At 26.4% G+C, this 17,587-nt stretch overlaps 1 protein-coding gene across 2 annotated transcripts in view; it reads right to left on the reverse strand.

Annotated features, from left to right (window-relative positions):
* LOC100202719 (vacuolar protein sorting-associated protein 33B) overlaps nt 1–17,587 on the reverse strand; it is a 71,339-nt gene that overhangs the window by 22,311 nt on the left and 31,441 nt on the right. For both annotated transcript variants that reach the window (XM_065816671.1, XM_065816670.1), the window contains exons 12-19: nt 15,041–15,127; nt 14,849–14,942; nt 14,679–14,753; nt 14,547–14,611; nt 10,106–10,160; nt 3,639–3,685; nt 2,459–2,530; nt 927–968 (exon numbers count right to left, since the gene is read on the reverse strand). In XM_065816671.1, coding sequence (XP_065672743.1) covers nt 927–968; nt 2,459–2,530; nt 3,639–3,685; nt 10,106–10,160; nt 14,547–14,611; nt 14,679–14,753; nt 14,849–14,942; nt 15,041–15,127 — 537 coding nt within the window. The remainder of the gene's footprint in view (nt 1–926; nt 969–2,458; nt 2,531–3,638; nt 3,686–10,105; nt 10,161–14,546; nt 14,612–14,678; nt 14,754–14,848; nt 14,943–15,040; nt 15,128–17,587) is intronic.

The following is a 17,587-nucleotide window of genomic DNA, read 5'->3' on the forward strand; positions in this document are numbered from 1 at the left end:
ATATACATATATATATATATATATATATATATATATATATATATATATATATATATATTATATATATATATATATATATATATATATGTATATATATATATATATATATATATATACTTTCCAGAAATGTGAAATACTATCATATAATTTGGAATTTAAAAGTGACAGCATTAAAATATTACACTTTTTCAAAAATTAACTCTACTTACTTTTTACCGCTTATGAAACAAAACAACTTTGTCAAACTCAGCGAACCACATTGTAAAAAAATATCATTTGGTGTGTGTATTAGCACATATTGATGTTTTTATATGCTGAGTTTCATAACTTTTACTTTAAGTTTTATGTTAATTTTTATGTTTTTTCTGTCGTGACAATCGTAACAAAAAATCTAATGCTTAAAAACAACGAATAAAAAGACGCAATCAATGATGTAAGAAAAAAGTATAAATGATTATTAACAACCATGTATATTATATTAAAAAAAAAAATTATCAAAGTTCTCAATTATGAATATATGATATGATTTTTAACGGTACATAGCAGGACTGTAAATAAGCATTAAAACACATTTATACAACCCTTACACCATTAAAACCATGCTATGGTATGATAAAGTGTTTTTCTTTAATAACTTTTTTTTCCAATTTTTTTCTTGCAGAATTGCCTTTATATATATATATATATATATATATATATATATATATATATATATATATATATATATATATATATATATATATATATATATATATATAAAACATAAATGAAGCTTTCATTTGGTTTTTATAGTATGAGAGTTAAACCAACTTATAATAGTAATAAATATTAAGTTTAATTAAAAAAAACAAAACAATAATTGCATGAATTTTTTGAAAAAAAAAAGCATAAAAAGTTGTAAAATTAATATTTAGATTAATATTTACCAAATTGAACTTGCGTTTTAGTTTTGGATACATGTTTCTTTTCTAGAAAAACATTAAAGCCATTAGATTAAAGAATAAATAAGGTCAATTGTCCACAACCCAAAAACCACAAACTTTTATTGTTATTGGATTTTGGGTTGAAAAGCACTAACATTTGCTTATTAACAGTAATATTTGTTTAAGGTTATATTTATAATATACTTGATGGAAGAAACTTGCATTGCAGCAATGAGAAAGCAGTTAAAGAAACAACTACATAAGCAATACCAAATGTATATGATTAACTTTAATGCTATCTACATGCACTCACTCATATTTACATATAGACATATACAACAAACACACACACTCATACGTACATATTGACATATACAACTAACACACATATAAAACACACACTCATATAAAAATATACAAATACCAATACTTGTAAAAGCAGTGCATCAAACATAGAGTAAAATCATAATTGGATACCAGAGTAAAAAATTCATCTATTCTAAATTAGTTTAGCCATACTCTAGACTACCTCTGATGGAATACAAAGGATTTATTTCAGACTTATGATTATTATAACTAGATCAGATATTTTCCAAATAAACATCTTTTTTGTGGTTATGTAGGGAAAAACATGAGAGAATCAGACCCAAACACACAAACTTAAAAAAATATCAGTGGTATTATATACACACAAAATACACTACCAAGGTTGAGATTAAAAAAAAAAAAATTCAATAACAAAAATTTTTCTATTTATTTACTTTTTATTTTGTTACTTTATTAAATTATTTTATTTCTTAACACCCATTAAGTAATCTTCTTACACCCACCAAGTCATCATATTACACCTTTCAAGTCATCATCTTAAACCCATCAAACCAATCATCAAAATCATTAAAAGTCATTTATAAGTGTTACCCTATGCGGCACATTTTAACTGTTTTGAGCATCAATATATTTGTTTTAGCTATTCATTATCAATAAATTATTTTTGACTATATTTTGTGAATGTTTCTTTTTCTTAAAAAAAACATTGTTCATTCTAGACATCTGTTCACTTTTCTTTGTTTGTATTACATTCTTTACAAAAACATTTTTATACTTGCATTTCCTATTTCACTGTGAGCTTTGATTGCTATGTTTAGTTCAAGCTTAACAGATTTCTTTCATCAAATATAACTAATACTTGAGTTGAAACAACAACATTTTAATACTTTAATATTTTTTATATTATTTTTTAATACTATTTAATATGTATATAAGTCATAGTAATAATGTTTTAATTTTAAAGATAAAAATGTCTCACAAGCTTTCAACATCTGTAAAAGATAAAGAAATATTAAAAAGAAAAAAAGGAAAAAATACTTTACACTATACTCTTATATTATATATAATATAAATAAAAAAAACTTTACAATGATTTATCTAAAATTCACTATTATTTAGAATACATTAATAGATTAAAAAGACAACACAACTTAATCTATTTTAATAACTGTACCAACCACATATAAGTAATAATTATAAACGCATACATCTGTATTTTGAGTGTACAAGCCAAGAACTTCTAGATTCTTCATTGTAACAATATGTTTATAGCCAAAACTCTATACAGAAAAGTTTCAATTAAAATTAAAAGCCAAGAACTTCTAGATTCTTTAAAAATCTATACAGAAAAAACTCTATACAGAAAAGTTTCAATTAAAATTTTGCAAGTTAGTTTGATAAAAATATTTTACAATAAACTTAAGTTTAAGCAGAAAAATTATTTAGCAAATTCATTTAAATTAACTAATTTCTTTATTATTTTTTTAAACTTACAAACAGTTGATTTATTCGTTGCATAGTAAAATATAAAACATGTTTAAAATACTAAAGTTTTGTTAGTGTGAATGTGGCTTTAAATAATGTCAAAACTTTAAAAGGTTTCAATTTTTATAAGACAATAATTAAATAAAGCTAAAATGTAATGGTTTTTTTTTCAATACTTAGAGATATATTCTATAAACTATACCAACCCTCTTTTTGGTTTGGAGCTTCACAAACTATTCAATAGGTGAAACAAAAACCACTTTAACAAATTAGGTAATAAAACATAGTGTTAATAAAAAATGTTACGTTCATTAAGAGAAGCATTATTTCTTTGATAGTAAGTATAAATTTTTTTTAGTTTTTTGTTTTTGTTTTTTTTTATTTTTTCAAGTTAAAGAGCACGGGAAAGAATAAAAGTAACTGTGTTTTTCTATTTTATATTACATTATATTTATATTTTTTATGTGTGATTTTTTTAAATAATTTCTATACCATGGAAAATATCAAAAAGATAATTGCATCTATTTGACAGTATTCCAATTGAGATGACTAAAATTTTGTGATGGTTTTCAGGACTTAGCTAAACAATACTTAATAAATACTTATTAGGTACATTAATAATTATAGGTTGCTAGTTCTTTGATCATGAAGTTTAAAAAGGTTCATTTACATCTGTAAAAATAGTATGCTAGTTTTTTAAATCTGATAATTTAAAAAAATTTATTGAGATCAGTAATTATTGGTTGCCAGTTCTTTAATCCAAGAGATTCGAAAAAAGATTGAAAAAAGACTGCTATTTTGTGACACAGTAAGCATTAAAAAAAACCCCATTATATTTGTTATATCAATACAGACATATGGTTGAAAAATTACTGACGTACTATTAAAAAATATCATACATACCTGTAAATATTGTCGCTTCAGTGATTTATATAAAATAGTGTCAATTCCTAAACGAAATATAATGACAATAGCAAACTGTTTAAAAACTAAATATCGTCTTAAAATTATTACTCACTCCTTTATGATTGTTAGAAATAAAATTAGAAACAACAAAATTATTTTTATGTTTTAAAAACATATACATCAATTTAAAAAAATAATTCATAAGTGTTTATTAGTTTTTGCACTCCACATTTTTTAGCTTCTTCTACGTCATCTCCTCATTAATGCAAACTGAAATACCAAAGAACAAGCACTAAAACACCTGGTTTACTAGTTCTAAAAAATAACATTTCTACACATAAAGAACATGATGTTCTTGCAATCATTGCTGAACAGGGTTTTAATGTGCCAATTTCAAGTCAGGAAGGTGTCTGGAAACGAGTAAACTCTGAAGGAGAGAAAATCAAAATCAAAATTGTTCCAAGACTTCAAAGCAAAGATCCCTATTGTCTCCAGATTGGTGGTAAAAATTGCAAGGGCAAGAGTATCAAGTAGTTCTGCTGAAAAATATGATGACTAAATTCAAACTTGATATTCTTAAATGTGAGTGGGTCTGCCATGGCCATTCACAAGGAACAAAATCAATTAATTAATGAATACAATTCTTGGGTAAATATTAACATGATAATCTGTGGCACTCCCGCTGTAAATACTGGTCGTTTGCACTGGATTGTAAAGCTTATAAAGGATAATGTCTTGAGCAAAGGCTTTTAGAAACCACAATATATTGGCTGTCAGCACCATGTACTTACCCTCCTTATGAAGCATGTCATGAATTTTTTTATTCAAGAGCCAATGAACGATCCAGAACTTAACTACTCTTTCATTATCAAACTAACAGAAAATGTCTCTCTTCAGGTTGCCTCGTTACGACAGATAATGTTAACACATACAAGAACCCTGGATGGCAAAATAATTTCAAGTTCTTATATGAACTATGTTACGCATATCATCATTATAAAACAACTTCAAGTTGGCCTCAAATAAGCTAAAAGAAACCCCCAAATTTACACCAGACAAGATGGAACTCACACGTAATGTATGCTATTATAGCATCGTGGATGAGCATATATAAGTAAAAAACTTGCCCAGCAGTGAGGTTTGAACCACAGATCCTTTGTTTCTAAGACAAGTGTGTGTATATATATATATATATATATATATATATATATATATATATATATATATATATATATATATATATAAATATATATATATATATATATATATATATATATATATATATACACACACACACACTACTGTCCATAAGTTTAATTGCGCTTATGTATCTTAAATTCAAGACATTTTAAAGAAAAAAAAATTAGCCAGTACAGACAGATTTACACAAAGGTAAGTTTAAATATGTTATGAAGTTAGATAATTTAAAAAATACACCAATGCTAACTTATAAGTACAGTAAAAATAATAGCCTTTCATAATAATAATATTAAACAGTATAAACAAGAAAATTTGTTAAAACATAGTTATGTGTCATCCAATACCACCCGATTCTTTATTAATATTAATGACAGTTTTATCAAAAATAATAAACATTTCCTTTCAATCAAAGTTTTGTAGGGCTTGCTCTGAGTCTACATATATCTGAGTATAAATTGTTTATGACTTTAATTGTTAGCAGGTCATTAAAGCAAAAAATTTAAATTTAATTTTTTGCCTTTTTAATCCTTTTTAGTCAATACTACCTGGTTTTTACCTTTGTTTATCAATATTTTAATAAATAAAAATTATTAATTTATTAAAAATTTTATATTATATTATTTTATTTATATTATTTTATATTATATTTATTTTATAAATTTTATATTATATTATTTTATATTAAGTCTACTACTTATTTATATATTTATATTCGAATATATACTAAATTTATTATTAAATTTTTATCTAACCATTATTTTATGTTAATAGAAACCAGTGATTTTTTTGCTAATCTCTGAACCAATTAATTTGTTTTATTGAAAAATACTATATCTATATATATTAAACTAAACAATATCTATTATATAAGACATACTATATTTTATTAATTTTTTTTGCTTCATTTATTTAAACTCATTTACTTAAATTATTAAAAGAGTGGAAAACTATACTTTACATGGTTTGGCTTTATTGCTTACTTATATGGAAATATTGCACATCCTATTGGCATATCAGAGTATTGTGTGCGGTAAACAAAATAAATTAAACAAAATAAATTAAACAAAATTAAACAATTATGTGCAATTTAAAAAAATGAAGAAACACTATTGATTCATGACAGCAAACGATACATATTTATGAATTCCTTACAAAATCTTTGGTAGACAGCAACAGATATCGCTGATTTCAATGACACCATGTAATAAAAGTAAGCATCACAGCGGTTAAACGAAGTTTGCTAGGTGTCCGTCTCAGTGGTTGTGTAGCAAGAAAAAAACCATGTCAGACCAAAGTTTATAAAAAGAATCAATTGAGTTTGGCCAAAGAACTTAAAAATTGGACACCAGATGACTGAAATAATGTTCTTTGGTCGGATGAATCAAGGTTTGAAATTTTCAGCAACAAACGTTGTACCTTTATTCATTATCAATCTAGAGAGAGGATTGTGGATAATTGCATACTGCAAATGGTTAAACACAGGGGTGGTAACATTATGTATTAGGGTTGTTTTCAAGGTGGCTAATTGGTAAACTTAAAATAGTCTAAGAAAAAATGACTAAAGAGTTCTATTAGCAGATTTTGGAAGAAAGTGTTTTGGATTCTGGAACAGATCTTATTGGCAAAGGCCTTGTTTTCCAAGAAGACAATGATCCAAAAATAGCTTAACCACCTCAAAGTCCTGATTGTAATTCAATTGAACTACATTTTGATTATCTAGAATGTGAAGAATGTACAAGAAAACTCCCCAAGAGGGAAAAAAGACCCATCATCATCACTTTAAAATATATTATAACTGCTGTGTAACAGATTGCCTCGTATTAGCCAGTATATCATTAAATTCAGAGGCGGTCATATTGATGAAAATGCAATTTAATTTAAAGAACTTTCTTTTGAGAAACATTCAAACTTTTTCTTATGGAAATTGTGTATATTATAAAGAAAGTAAATTAAATAACTTATTTTGTTATTTTTGCTTTTATAAAGTCCAAGTTTTTCATAAGACTTATATCAAACTTATGGACAATAGTATGCGAGTGTGTTACACACACACACACACACATATATAATGTTAGTGTATTCTACAAACTCAATGAGTGCTCAATGTTCTTAAAGAACAGAGCAATAATATATTAGTAAAAAAAACACTCATCTAATTTTTTCTTTCTTCTACACAGTGTTTCACCATCAGAATGTTCATCAGGAAAATTATAGAAAAAATAAGGAAGTGAAATTTTTTTATGTTTAGATATTCTTCCTGATGAACCTACTGATGGTGAAAGAAAAGTAGAACTGTAGAAGAAAGAAAAAATTAGATAAGAGCTTTTTTTACTAATATATATATATATATATATATATATATATATATATATATATATATATATATATATATATATATATATATATAAAGGGCTTAAATATACAGTTTTTGATCAAAAACCAAATATATATATATATATATATGCGGTAGTGGTGTAGTGGTAGAGCGCTCGCTTCATAAGCGAGAGGTTCCGAGTTCAATTCCCACCATGTCCCTGGTAGTACTGTGCTAAACTTTTTTCTCTGCGCAGCGGCCTTGTTCATCAAGGTTCGTGTTTCGGAGTTATAGAGTTAAGAGAGGGTTATAACCACAAGTAGTCTTCTCATCTGTAGTAGTCTTCTCATCTGTAGTAGCCTTCTCAGCTTTGGGTGAATTATAAAATTAAAAAAAAATAAATAAAATATATATATATATATTTGGTATTGAAGGAATTTTCAATGCTAAATAAACTTTCTTGACACTTTACTGAGCAATTAAAGTCTTTAAAATGTAGGCACATTTAAAATGCAATCTAAAAACATGATTAATTACTAGGAAGTGATAGGAGCCCCGACCCTGACTAATTATGAGACTGTTTGCAAACCTAGCCCTGGCCCCGGCAAAATTATAAGATTTAGCAGGGGTTGGTAGCCGGGACTAGAAAATAATTTCTAATTATTTTCTAGTCCTGGCTACCAACCCCTAATAATTACTATTTATTAAATACTTGCATGCATTTATATATTTTTAAACTCTAATTTACTTCCAACAAGGATGCAAGCAACCACTATTAAGTTATGAGTTACTTTAAAATAGAGGATAAGGTAAAAAGCTAGGAAATGGTTAACTAAAAACCTAAAAAGTTGTAGGTTGTATAAAAAAGGAAAACATGAAGATAAGTAAGATTTATAAGGTTTTTTGATGCGCAAGGAAAAAAACTAGATTAGTTAAAGTTTTTATAGCATGAAGGGACAGATACAGTAAAAGAATGCACTTTTTGAATAAGAAGCCAAGCAAGAATGAGTTTTGGTTTATCATAACAGAGTTGATAGCTTGTTTGAGCATTGACCATGATTAGAGTATAACAGTATCAAAGAGGAAAGCTAAAGCCTGATGATGATTATGATGATGATAATGATGATGATAATAATAATGATGGTAATCATGATTATGATGATCATGTTGATCATAATGATGTTTACATATGCATATATATACAAAATATAACATGATTTTTTGAATAAAAAAAAAAAAATTAGGATGTATAAGCGTTTATGCAGCCCCATTCACAAAACTGGCCCCAGCCCTAGCTATATTTTATCAAACCCGGCCCCGGTCAAATAACAACCCAGAACGCTTACTATTACTTGCTTGAGGTGCAGTTAACTTTTTAAGTATATTTTAGTATGACAGCATTGTAGGCTTTTTTGCTTTCTGAATTTAAAAAAAGAATTCTTTATTATTTTTATAACTTTTTAGTTTTGTGCTTTATTTTATATTATTAAATGATAAGTGCTTATAACCTATATAAAGAATCTAAATAAATAAATTTTTTTTTGTTATTTAAAAGTATAAAAGTATAATTAATAACCTTAAATTTATAGATTTTTCATCAGGTAACTTCACATACTAAATTTATTGTATTTAGCCATAATTATTTGAATTTATTTTGTAAAATTTTTATTACTTTAATTACAAAGTTGTAATGATACCTAAAGATTGCCAAAAATTGTAGAAGTATTAAGTCATTTTTATAATAGAAACCATATATTGGCAAAACTTTTTCTGTTATCTCCTTATAAGGGTACATCTCTAAAAAACAGTTTAAAGGTTATTGTTTAAGTCCAGAACTCTGTGTAGCTTTTAGAGAAGCTGATTCCATCAACAATAGTAAAATATATTATTATTAACAGTGACATAATTGGTATGTGATGTTAAGACCACATAAGGAGTCTATTATTAATACTTTGAATGAGCAGAAATGAGGCAACTGCTTATTGCTTACAATGTACAATCTTATCAATCAAATCAATGTACTATCTATGATTTGGTCAAGTTTTTTAATAAAAAAAATTAACAAATTACTCAATATTATTAAAAAAAAATTAATACCACTGATTTGTTTCAACCATTTACAAATATTTGTGGTCTTTAAAGTAATTTTTCATCTGCTGATCCTTATCTAAAATTTAAAAAATCTACTTGCTCTATGTGAGACTAATTCTAATTTGGCTGTTTTATCTTGAATTTTAGAGTTAATGGCTATTATGCTTTCAATTTGCAAAGACTTAAATTGTCACATGCTTGACCTGCGGATATACTTATATATCGATTTACCTATATTAACACAAAATCAAGTTTGAATACTTTAATTTTTTATGTGCTTTCACTCCTCTTCACTCAATCACCTTTCTTTTTTTTGTTTTTTACTATTGTCCTTCTTCTCAAGATTCCACTTATTTTAATATTGTTTCTGATCAAACTACCCAAATCTTTTCTCCCTCAGTTAGTAACTTAAATGCATATCACACTGAATGCTCATCACACAAAATGATCATCACACTGAATGGCTCTAGTACCACTGACTTTTCTCTAAAGCTAAAAACTTTTTTCTTTCTTAATTTTTTTTTTTTATAGATGGTTAACTTAGTGACTCATTTTCTAGGTAATCCTAATCATTCAACTCCACTCCTTGAATGGTGCTTTATCTCTGACCCTAGTTTGACCTTAGTTCTTCCTGACACGTACAATTTTTAAGTCTCCTGTCAATCACTTTCTTGTTCTTTTACTCTTTTCTTTGTTTTCAATTAAATTTTTTTTAAAAGTTTCAAACTGATTAACAGATATTTTAACAGTTATTAAAATATAGCAAGATTATTGTTTTACCTATTTCTAAATCAAACTGTTAAAATTAAATTAAAATATAAAATAAGGTTTCTATTTTTATTTAAAAAAAAAAAACAACCTCCTTTACAAAGAGAAAGTAAACATAGCAACCGCAAGCAATGGTGCTGTTCACTCTAAAAAAAAAGAAGAAAAAGAATTGTCTTTAAAACAACTATTTTTCACAACAAAATCATTATATAATACATTTGCAGCCTGTTAATGTATTTAGCTTTCTTGTATATATATATACATTTTACAAACAGTATCTCTCCAAATAAAAAGCATGAAAACGGGTTTTAAATTGTGTAATAGAGTTTAGGGATTTAAGGTGAAGAGGTAATTTATTCCAAGAGTTTACGCATAGTCAAGTAATGTACATATATATGTTTCTTTAAAAAATACTAGATAAAAAATATTATGAAAACATTATTACATTAAATTTTTTAAACAACGTTTAATGTAATATCTAAATTATTATGGATTAGTTCAAGGTAGAATGATGGTCACTACAAAAAAGACAACATGGCCTATTTATTATACTTTTTTGTAGATGTAATTTTTTTAATTCTATATGATAGGGTAAACTGGAGTAAATTGAACTGTTTTTCGAAATTCAAAGGAAAATTATTCAGAAAAAAAGCTCAACATCTTGCATTTTTCAAAATTTATACCATTCAAAGAATTAGCTACAACATGAAACAAAATACTTAAATTGAAAATTATTATTACAATAATAAATATTTAAAAATAGTTCACTTACAGTTTACCCCCACATTGGGGTAAAGTGAACTACTTTAACTTTAACTCTTCTGTGTTTGTTATTTTTGTTCTGTGTTTGTTATTTTTGATAATTTTTTTTAATTGTATTTTGCCTTGATCTTTCTTTTAAAGTCTTCATTTTCTTCATCATTTAATCTTTTAAACGGACCTTCTGATATAAGACACTTACATCCATAGCATCTTTTTTTTTTTTTTTTTTCGTAGGTTGTTTGCTGTATGAACAAACATCACCCTTTGTGGCTATTAACTGTTCTTTTACTATTTCTTATATGGTTTTATTTCCATTAAAATAATCTACATCTGATATTATTAGTTGATTTATTTTTTTTATTGTTCAAGTGTTTGTCTACTGATATTATAGTTTTGTGAGAATTTTATTTGTTTTTTGACTTATTAATAAAAAAATTTTCACAAGCATTGGTTTGATCATTGCCATTGGTGTTCAAATTGATGTTTTAAGGGATGTTATTGTCACAATTATTTATTTTCCGAGAAAAAGGGTGTTTATAGATTTTGGAAGGAGTTAACTTGTCAGATGATATAGCAGATGGGTCAAGGAGAAAAATTCCAGTTTTGGCAAATGATTTTAATAAATGACCTGGCTTAAAAGAGGTATCACAAAATTTTTTTAGTAAAGATGGAAAAACAGATTTTCCATCCATCTTCAGACTTGACTTGGTATACCAATTAGCCAAGATTTCACGCCATACATATTTAACTTGGCGAAAGATTCCCACATCAAGTGGCTGCAGCAGATGCAAATGGTGTGCTGGCAAACAAAAAATAGTTATACAATTTTCAAATGCTTTTAACAGGTTCTAAAGAAATATGACTCATATGACCATCAAAGGTAAGCGATTAGCCAAATTAGGTGCATATGTTTGAAGGTTTACCTACTGAGAACTAGATTTGTGATACCAAATTAGGTAAATATGTTTTCCTTCGAGATTCTTTTTTCTTAATACAGTTTCCTGGCATTATTTCAATATATTATATTTCTGAAATAAATTTCAAGAAAATTCCAACAGCAAACATTTAAGAGTAAACAAATTAGTTAAGTAATTACGATGTATATATACAGTTCTAGTAAAAGTATTTGATGAAGAAACATAACAAAAAGACTAGTTCACTTTACCCCATTAGAAAGAAAAATGAGGGGTAAAGTGAACTAAATTGATTTGCCAACTAAAAACTTAGCTATTTTATATCCTGATAAAAACAACAATTTTTGTAAAGCAGCTTTATATTATCTTCAAAGTGTATATAAATAATATAACTGATGTTTGTATTAACAACAACAAATCTTAAATTTAGTAAAACACAAAGTTTGATAACATAATTTTAAAACTCGTTTTTCAAAATGGCTTTGACATTAAAACAAAAGCTATATTTTAAATTTTATTTTTTTTGAAAAATTTTAAAATATAGCTTTTGTTTTAATGTCAAAGCAAAAATAATGCTAAATTACTCAATTAAAAGTTTCTTAAACGTGATAACTTTTTAATATAAAAAAATAGTTCACATTACCCTTAGTTCACTCTACCCCAGTTTACCCTATATACTTGTATTTAAAAAAAATTATAAAAACTGAAAAAATATGAAAAAGATGGAATTCAATTGGAAGATGCAAAGAACTATGATTAACTTGAAAAGGGAGTCAATAATGACAAAAAATTAGTCACCAATAACAACAATACTGAGGGATAGTAAGAAAAGGCTTGGTCAATTTAATCAAAAACAACAAAGATAATTTTGGAAGGGTCAACGATAAAGAACAAAACAAAAGTTAGTTAACTGAAGTATATACTAGGTCAAGATCGGGACTTTTGGAATCTTTTAAGACCAATATTGAGAACAGAAGTTGAAGCAGCTGAATTAAAATTTGTTAAACTAGGAACAATTTGGTCTAGTGAAGTTTGCAGTAGGTAAGTGTCAATTGATGAAAAAATTACTTCAAAAGCCGAAAATATTAAGTAATGATGTAATTATGGTTTTTTTATTTTTTTTACTTGAATCATGTTTTAAATTGATAGAAAACTCTATTAAACCATAGATATAGCATGATACCAGAAGATACCAGAAGCACTAAACTATGCAGATGCCTCATTCCGCGTAATCAACTTAAAGTTATCAGAAAAGGGTCCTTATGTGGCCTGGACAGTGTATACCAAAAGCATCAGGACATGGAAACCTTATATGCGCTTTTAATACTCTGATAAATTACAGTTGTTGATAGAATCAGCCTCTGAGAGTTAAAATAGAGTTTAGAAAAACTTACTACTAGCCAGCCTCAAAACTGTTTAATTGAGTTTTAGAGCTGTACAAGGCAGTAGGACACACTGCATGTTACACTAGATTACATGCTACCAAGAGCAGGGTGAACATGATAATCCTAATTCTGACCTGGCCTGATGATTCACTGAACATATTACTGGAACAAATTACTAGAAAAAGTCATGGCATATTACTGGAACAAGTTACTAAGACATATTATTGAAACAAGTGAAAAATCATAAAACAAACCACACGGCAAGCACTATGATAACAAGTTTAATTATATTTTAACAAATCAGAATGATGTTAGAATAAAAAGTAAGATATTTTACAAGAAATTTGTCTTCATCACCCTTGTAAAGTTGTATTATTCAGAGAAAATTCTATAGAATTCTTTGCTTTAAATTACAAATTATATATGCAAGAACCAAATGTGAGTGAGCTCTCAGAAAACCTTTAAAAATGTTTAGCATCAGAAACAGAAATAAATGGAAAAAACCATTCCTATCATTTCCAAAAGTTTTAGTAAATTACATTGTTTTGCTTTTAATCTCACTTATTGCTCTTTACATGTAAGTAATGTGCAGTTAGTAAATATGTTGACAACACATTAACCAATATATAGTATTCTAGAGGTATCTTTTTGAGATAACAAAAATTTTCTTGTTGACATGCGACACTATCTTACCATTTTAAAACATTTGCAAATAAAAAGTTTGTGTTTGTGCTTTTGTATGGAATTGACAAGATTTTAGCAATGCCTGAAAACTGTTCTATCAATAGGTAGCTGATAAGCTGGCAATTTTAGAATAAGTGTTTAAGTAGATACAATATGTCTCTGATAATATATAAAAGATATCTGTTTTTGATTTTTAAATCCTCATCTGTAAATTTAATACTAAATTAATTTTATAAAATTATAATTCTGTAAGAAATATTAATTTTAATAGTTTATAAAAAAAAAATAATCAGACTTAACAAGAAGGAAAAAGTAAATAACAATAAATAAGTAAATAGACAAGTTTAGACATATACCATCAGTAATGAAAAAACTGGTGGCAAGTAAAAAGTACACTATAAGTTTTCAAATATTACTGGAGCATCTAAACAACAAAGACCAGGTAAAAAAATTCTTGAGCTCCAAGCCCTAGAATCTTATAAAAACCTAATAAAAATTATATCCTCAAAAAAATATCCATAAAAAACTCCTTTGAAAAAGATGCTCTTGCTCATCTGATCCAGTACTGGATATAAAATAATAATACAGCCAATTTAAATATTATAAACAATATTAAATACACAATTTTAAGTATTAAAAAATCTTTTATAACATATTAAAAAACAAAAAAAAGTTCTAAAAATTTAACACTTAGAAACATTTTTTTAAAGTTTTTCTTATAAAATCTTATAAATTTATTATACACATTTAAAAAATTACTTGGAAAAAAAACTTTACATATTATTACCTGCTTGTTAATACAGTTTTCAATAAAATTTATGCATTCTTTTGATTCTAAATCATCCAGGACACCTGAAATTCAGTAAAGTATAAACTAGAAATGAGTTTACTATTAATGCTTACAATTAAAAGTTTTTACATTGTTCTACATGAAGACAGTCTTCAAAATAATCTTCTTGTTTTGCTTGCATTATTTTCTCACAAGCACCAATGTCTGAATAAATAAGTTAAATAAATAAGTTAATTGATTAAAAAATGTCTAAAATGTTTATAAATGTAAATTTGTAATCTCAAAAAAAAAAAACTAACGCATGGCTAATGATTTTTGTTGCTGTTTCAGCATACCCAAATCTTCTGAAACGAATTGTCTAAACTCTTTTACTGTGTCTAATTCGTTGCGTTTCTAAAACAATCAGAATCTGCATTTATTATACTGACCTATTAAATACGCTTGTTTTAATGATTTTTCTATAAAGTTAAAAATTTATAGTGTGAAACTACCTCAAAACGACTTTGTAGGTGTTTCGCTCTGTGACTTAAAAGTGTAAAGACATTAGTAATATGCATACCACGTATTTCATCGAAGACCTTTAAAAAAATTATATGTATCTATTATAAATAGAACACTTTTGACAAATTTTTATACTTTTGAAAAGAACAGCCTATTGCATTATAAAAAAAGACTACTGCATTAAGTTAATTTGTAAATGTTTTAACTAATTAAAAACTTTAAAACAAATCATATGACCAAAACATATATATAAATAAAATAAATTTTTCATAAATAATCATTGATGTTGCATTGTTTTAATGGAAAATTTTGTACTAAAGCAATATGCGACACCGATCATAGCATTATGTACTATGTATCATAGCAATATATGTCATGTGGCATAATAAGTAAAATTATTGTATCAAAATAAATTTAATACTTTTTTGATAGAAATATAATTACAATTTTATGACATGAGCACAAATATATGAACATTCTTCATGCTTTAAATCAGGTAAAGGATACTTGTAAATTATACTTAAAATAATTCATTATAATAATAATAAATTAAATCTGTTATCCCTATTTTCAAATATTCTGGAGAGAGATCTGACTTGTCTAACGTCTGACTCGTCTAATCATCCCATTAGATTTCTTCCATAAGCAATGTTTTTGAGTTTTTAATTAACAAGCACTTAATCTCACATCTTAAATCTAATAACTTACTTTCTATGTGTAATAATCAAAATGGATTTCCATCTTCTCTTTCTACAGCTGATTTTATCTTGTATTAGATAGATGTAGAGAGGTTAAGGCTATTGCTCTGGACATTTCTAAAGCCTATGATAAGTTTGGCAAGCTGGTTTTCTCCATAAGCTCTCTTCTTATAGTGTATCAAGCAACATCTTTAAGATTATTAAACCCTTCCTTACCAATCATAATATAAAGGTTGTCCTCAATGGGCAGCACTCTTCTTTATTTTTTGTAACTTCAGGGGTTCTTCAAGGTAATATCTTTGGCCCTATACTTTTTTAAATTTATATTAACGATCTCCCAGAAATTTTCACATCTAAGATGGTATTGTTTGCTGATAATACTTGCATTTATTATTACCTTGATAAGAAGCCAACACTCTCTGATAGCTTGGAGGGAGCATTTGAGCTTGAAAAGGTTTTCACTTCTGTTACAGCATGGGGCTCTTAGTGGCTGTTGAATTTTTACTAAAGTTTTTTCAGCTAATTGTTATCGAAACAATTTAGAATTTCCTATATTTATAAACAGTAATGTACTTGATGAGTCATCTACCCTCTTCTTGGACTAACTCTTACTTACAAATTTTATTGGAAACCAAATATCAAATCCAATGCAAAATTAGCACCTACTAAGGTTGCTGATTTTGAATTGGATATTTATAAATGCTAAGGTTGCATCTCTTTCTTGTGCTCACCACTTTCTTACTCCCAATTCTATTTTTTATCTCTATAAGTCATAAATATGTCTATGTATGGAATACTGTTGCCGTATACTGAGCAAATATTTGAATGATGCCCTTTCTCTTTTAGACAACGTACAAAAACGCATTGTAAACATAGTTGGACCTGCTTGTGTAGCCAACCTGTAACTATTGTCACATTGTTGTAATGTTGTTTCTCTTTCTCTTTTCTATAAATACTATAATTAGCACTGTCGTAAAGAGCTAGCATCTTTTGTGCCATCTACTAAAATTCATTCTCTTGTAACTTGTTAATTAAATCTCATCCTTTAACTGTGACTGTTTCTAAGTGCTCCAAAAATTCTTATTTGTCCAATTTTTTTTATCAAACATCAGTTCATTGGAATTCGCTCCCTTTTTCTTGTTTGTCTTAATTCATTTAATTTGCAATCTTTGAAGTTGTCTAGTAATCTTTATCTTGCTCTACAAACTTCATTTTCTCTCTTCCAGTAACTTCTAACTTTAGTAGTGGCTGTTTGCAGCCTTGTTCAATGTAAAGATGTTAAAAAAAAAAAAATTGAAAAAAAAAAATTATTTATATTATAAAATTAAAATATATTATAAAATAATTCTTATTATAATATATGAAAATTATAATATAGTATAATATAAAAAAACTATAATAAAATATAATATCAACACAAAATTATAAAAATATAAATTCATCTATATTATAAATTAAAATATAAAGACATTTATTATGCAGACATTTACTAATTTTGATAAGGGTAATTTGAAGAGCTAAACCCAAATTAACTAATTAATTTATGGTCTCAAGAACCATTGAGGTCAAAGCTAAGCCTTTTAGAGAACCCATCCTATAGTTTTTATGATTTCTATTAACTAATAATAAATTTCTTCTTTTTCTTACTTACACCCAAATAATTAATATATTTGATTTAAAATTTACTTAGTGTATTCTTAAGTGCATTTATTATATTTATGCTTCCATAGAATACTTCTTCTTGGTCACTTTTTCACTCTCACTTTTCTTACTGTTTCAAAAGAAAGTTAAAAAAAAAAATTAATGGAAGTTATCATTTATATTACTGCTGATAATGTT

The sequence above is a fragment of the Hydra vulgaris genome, chromosome 13 (genome assembly GCF_038396675.1).
Source record: "Hydra vulgaris chromosome 13, alternate assembly HydraT2T_AEP".
NCBI classification, from domain to species: domain Eukaryota; kingdom Metazoa; phylum Cnidaria; class Hydrozoa; order Anthoathecata; family Hydridae; genus Hydra; species Hydra vulgaris.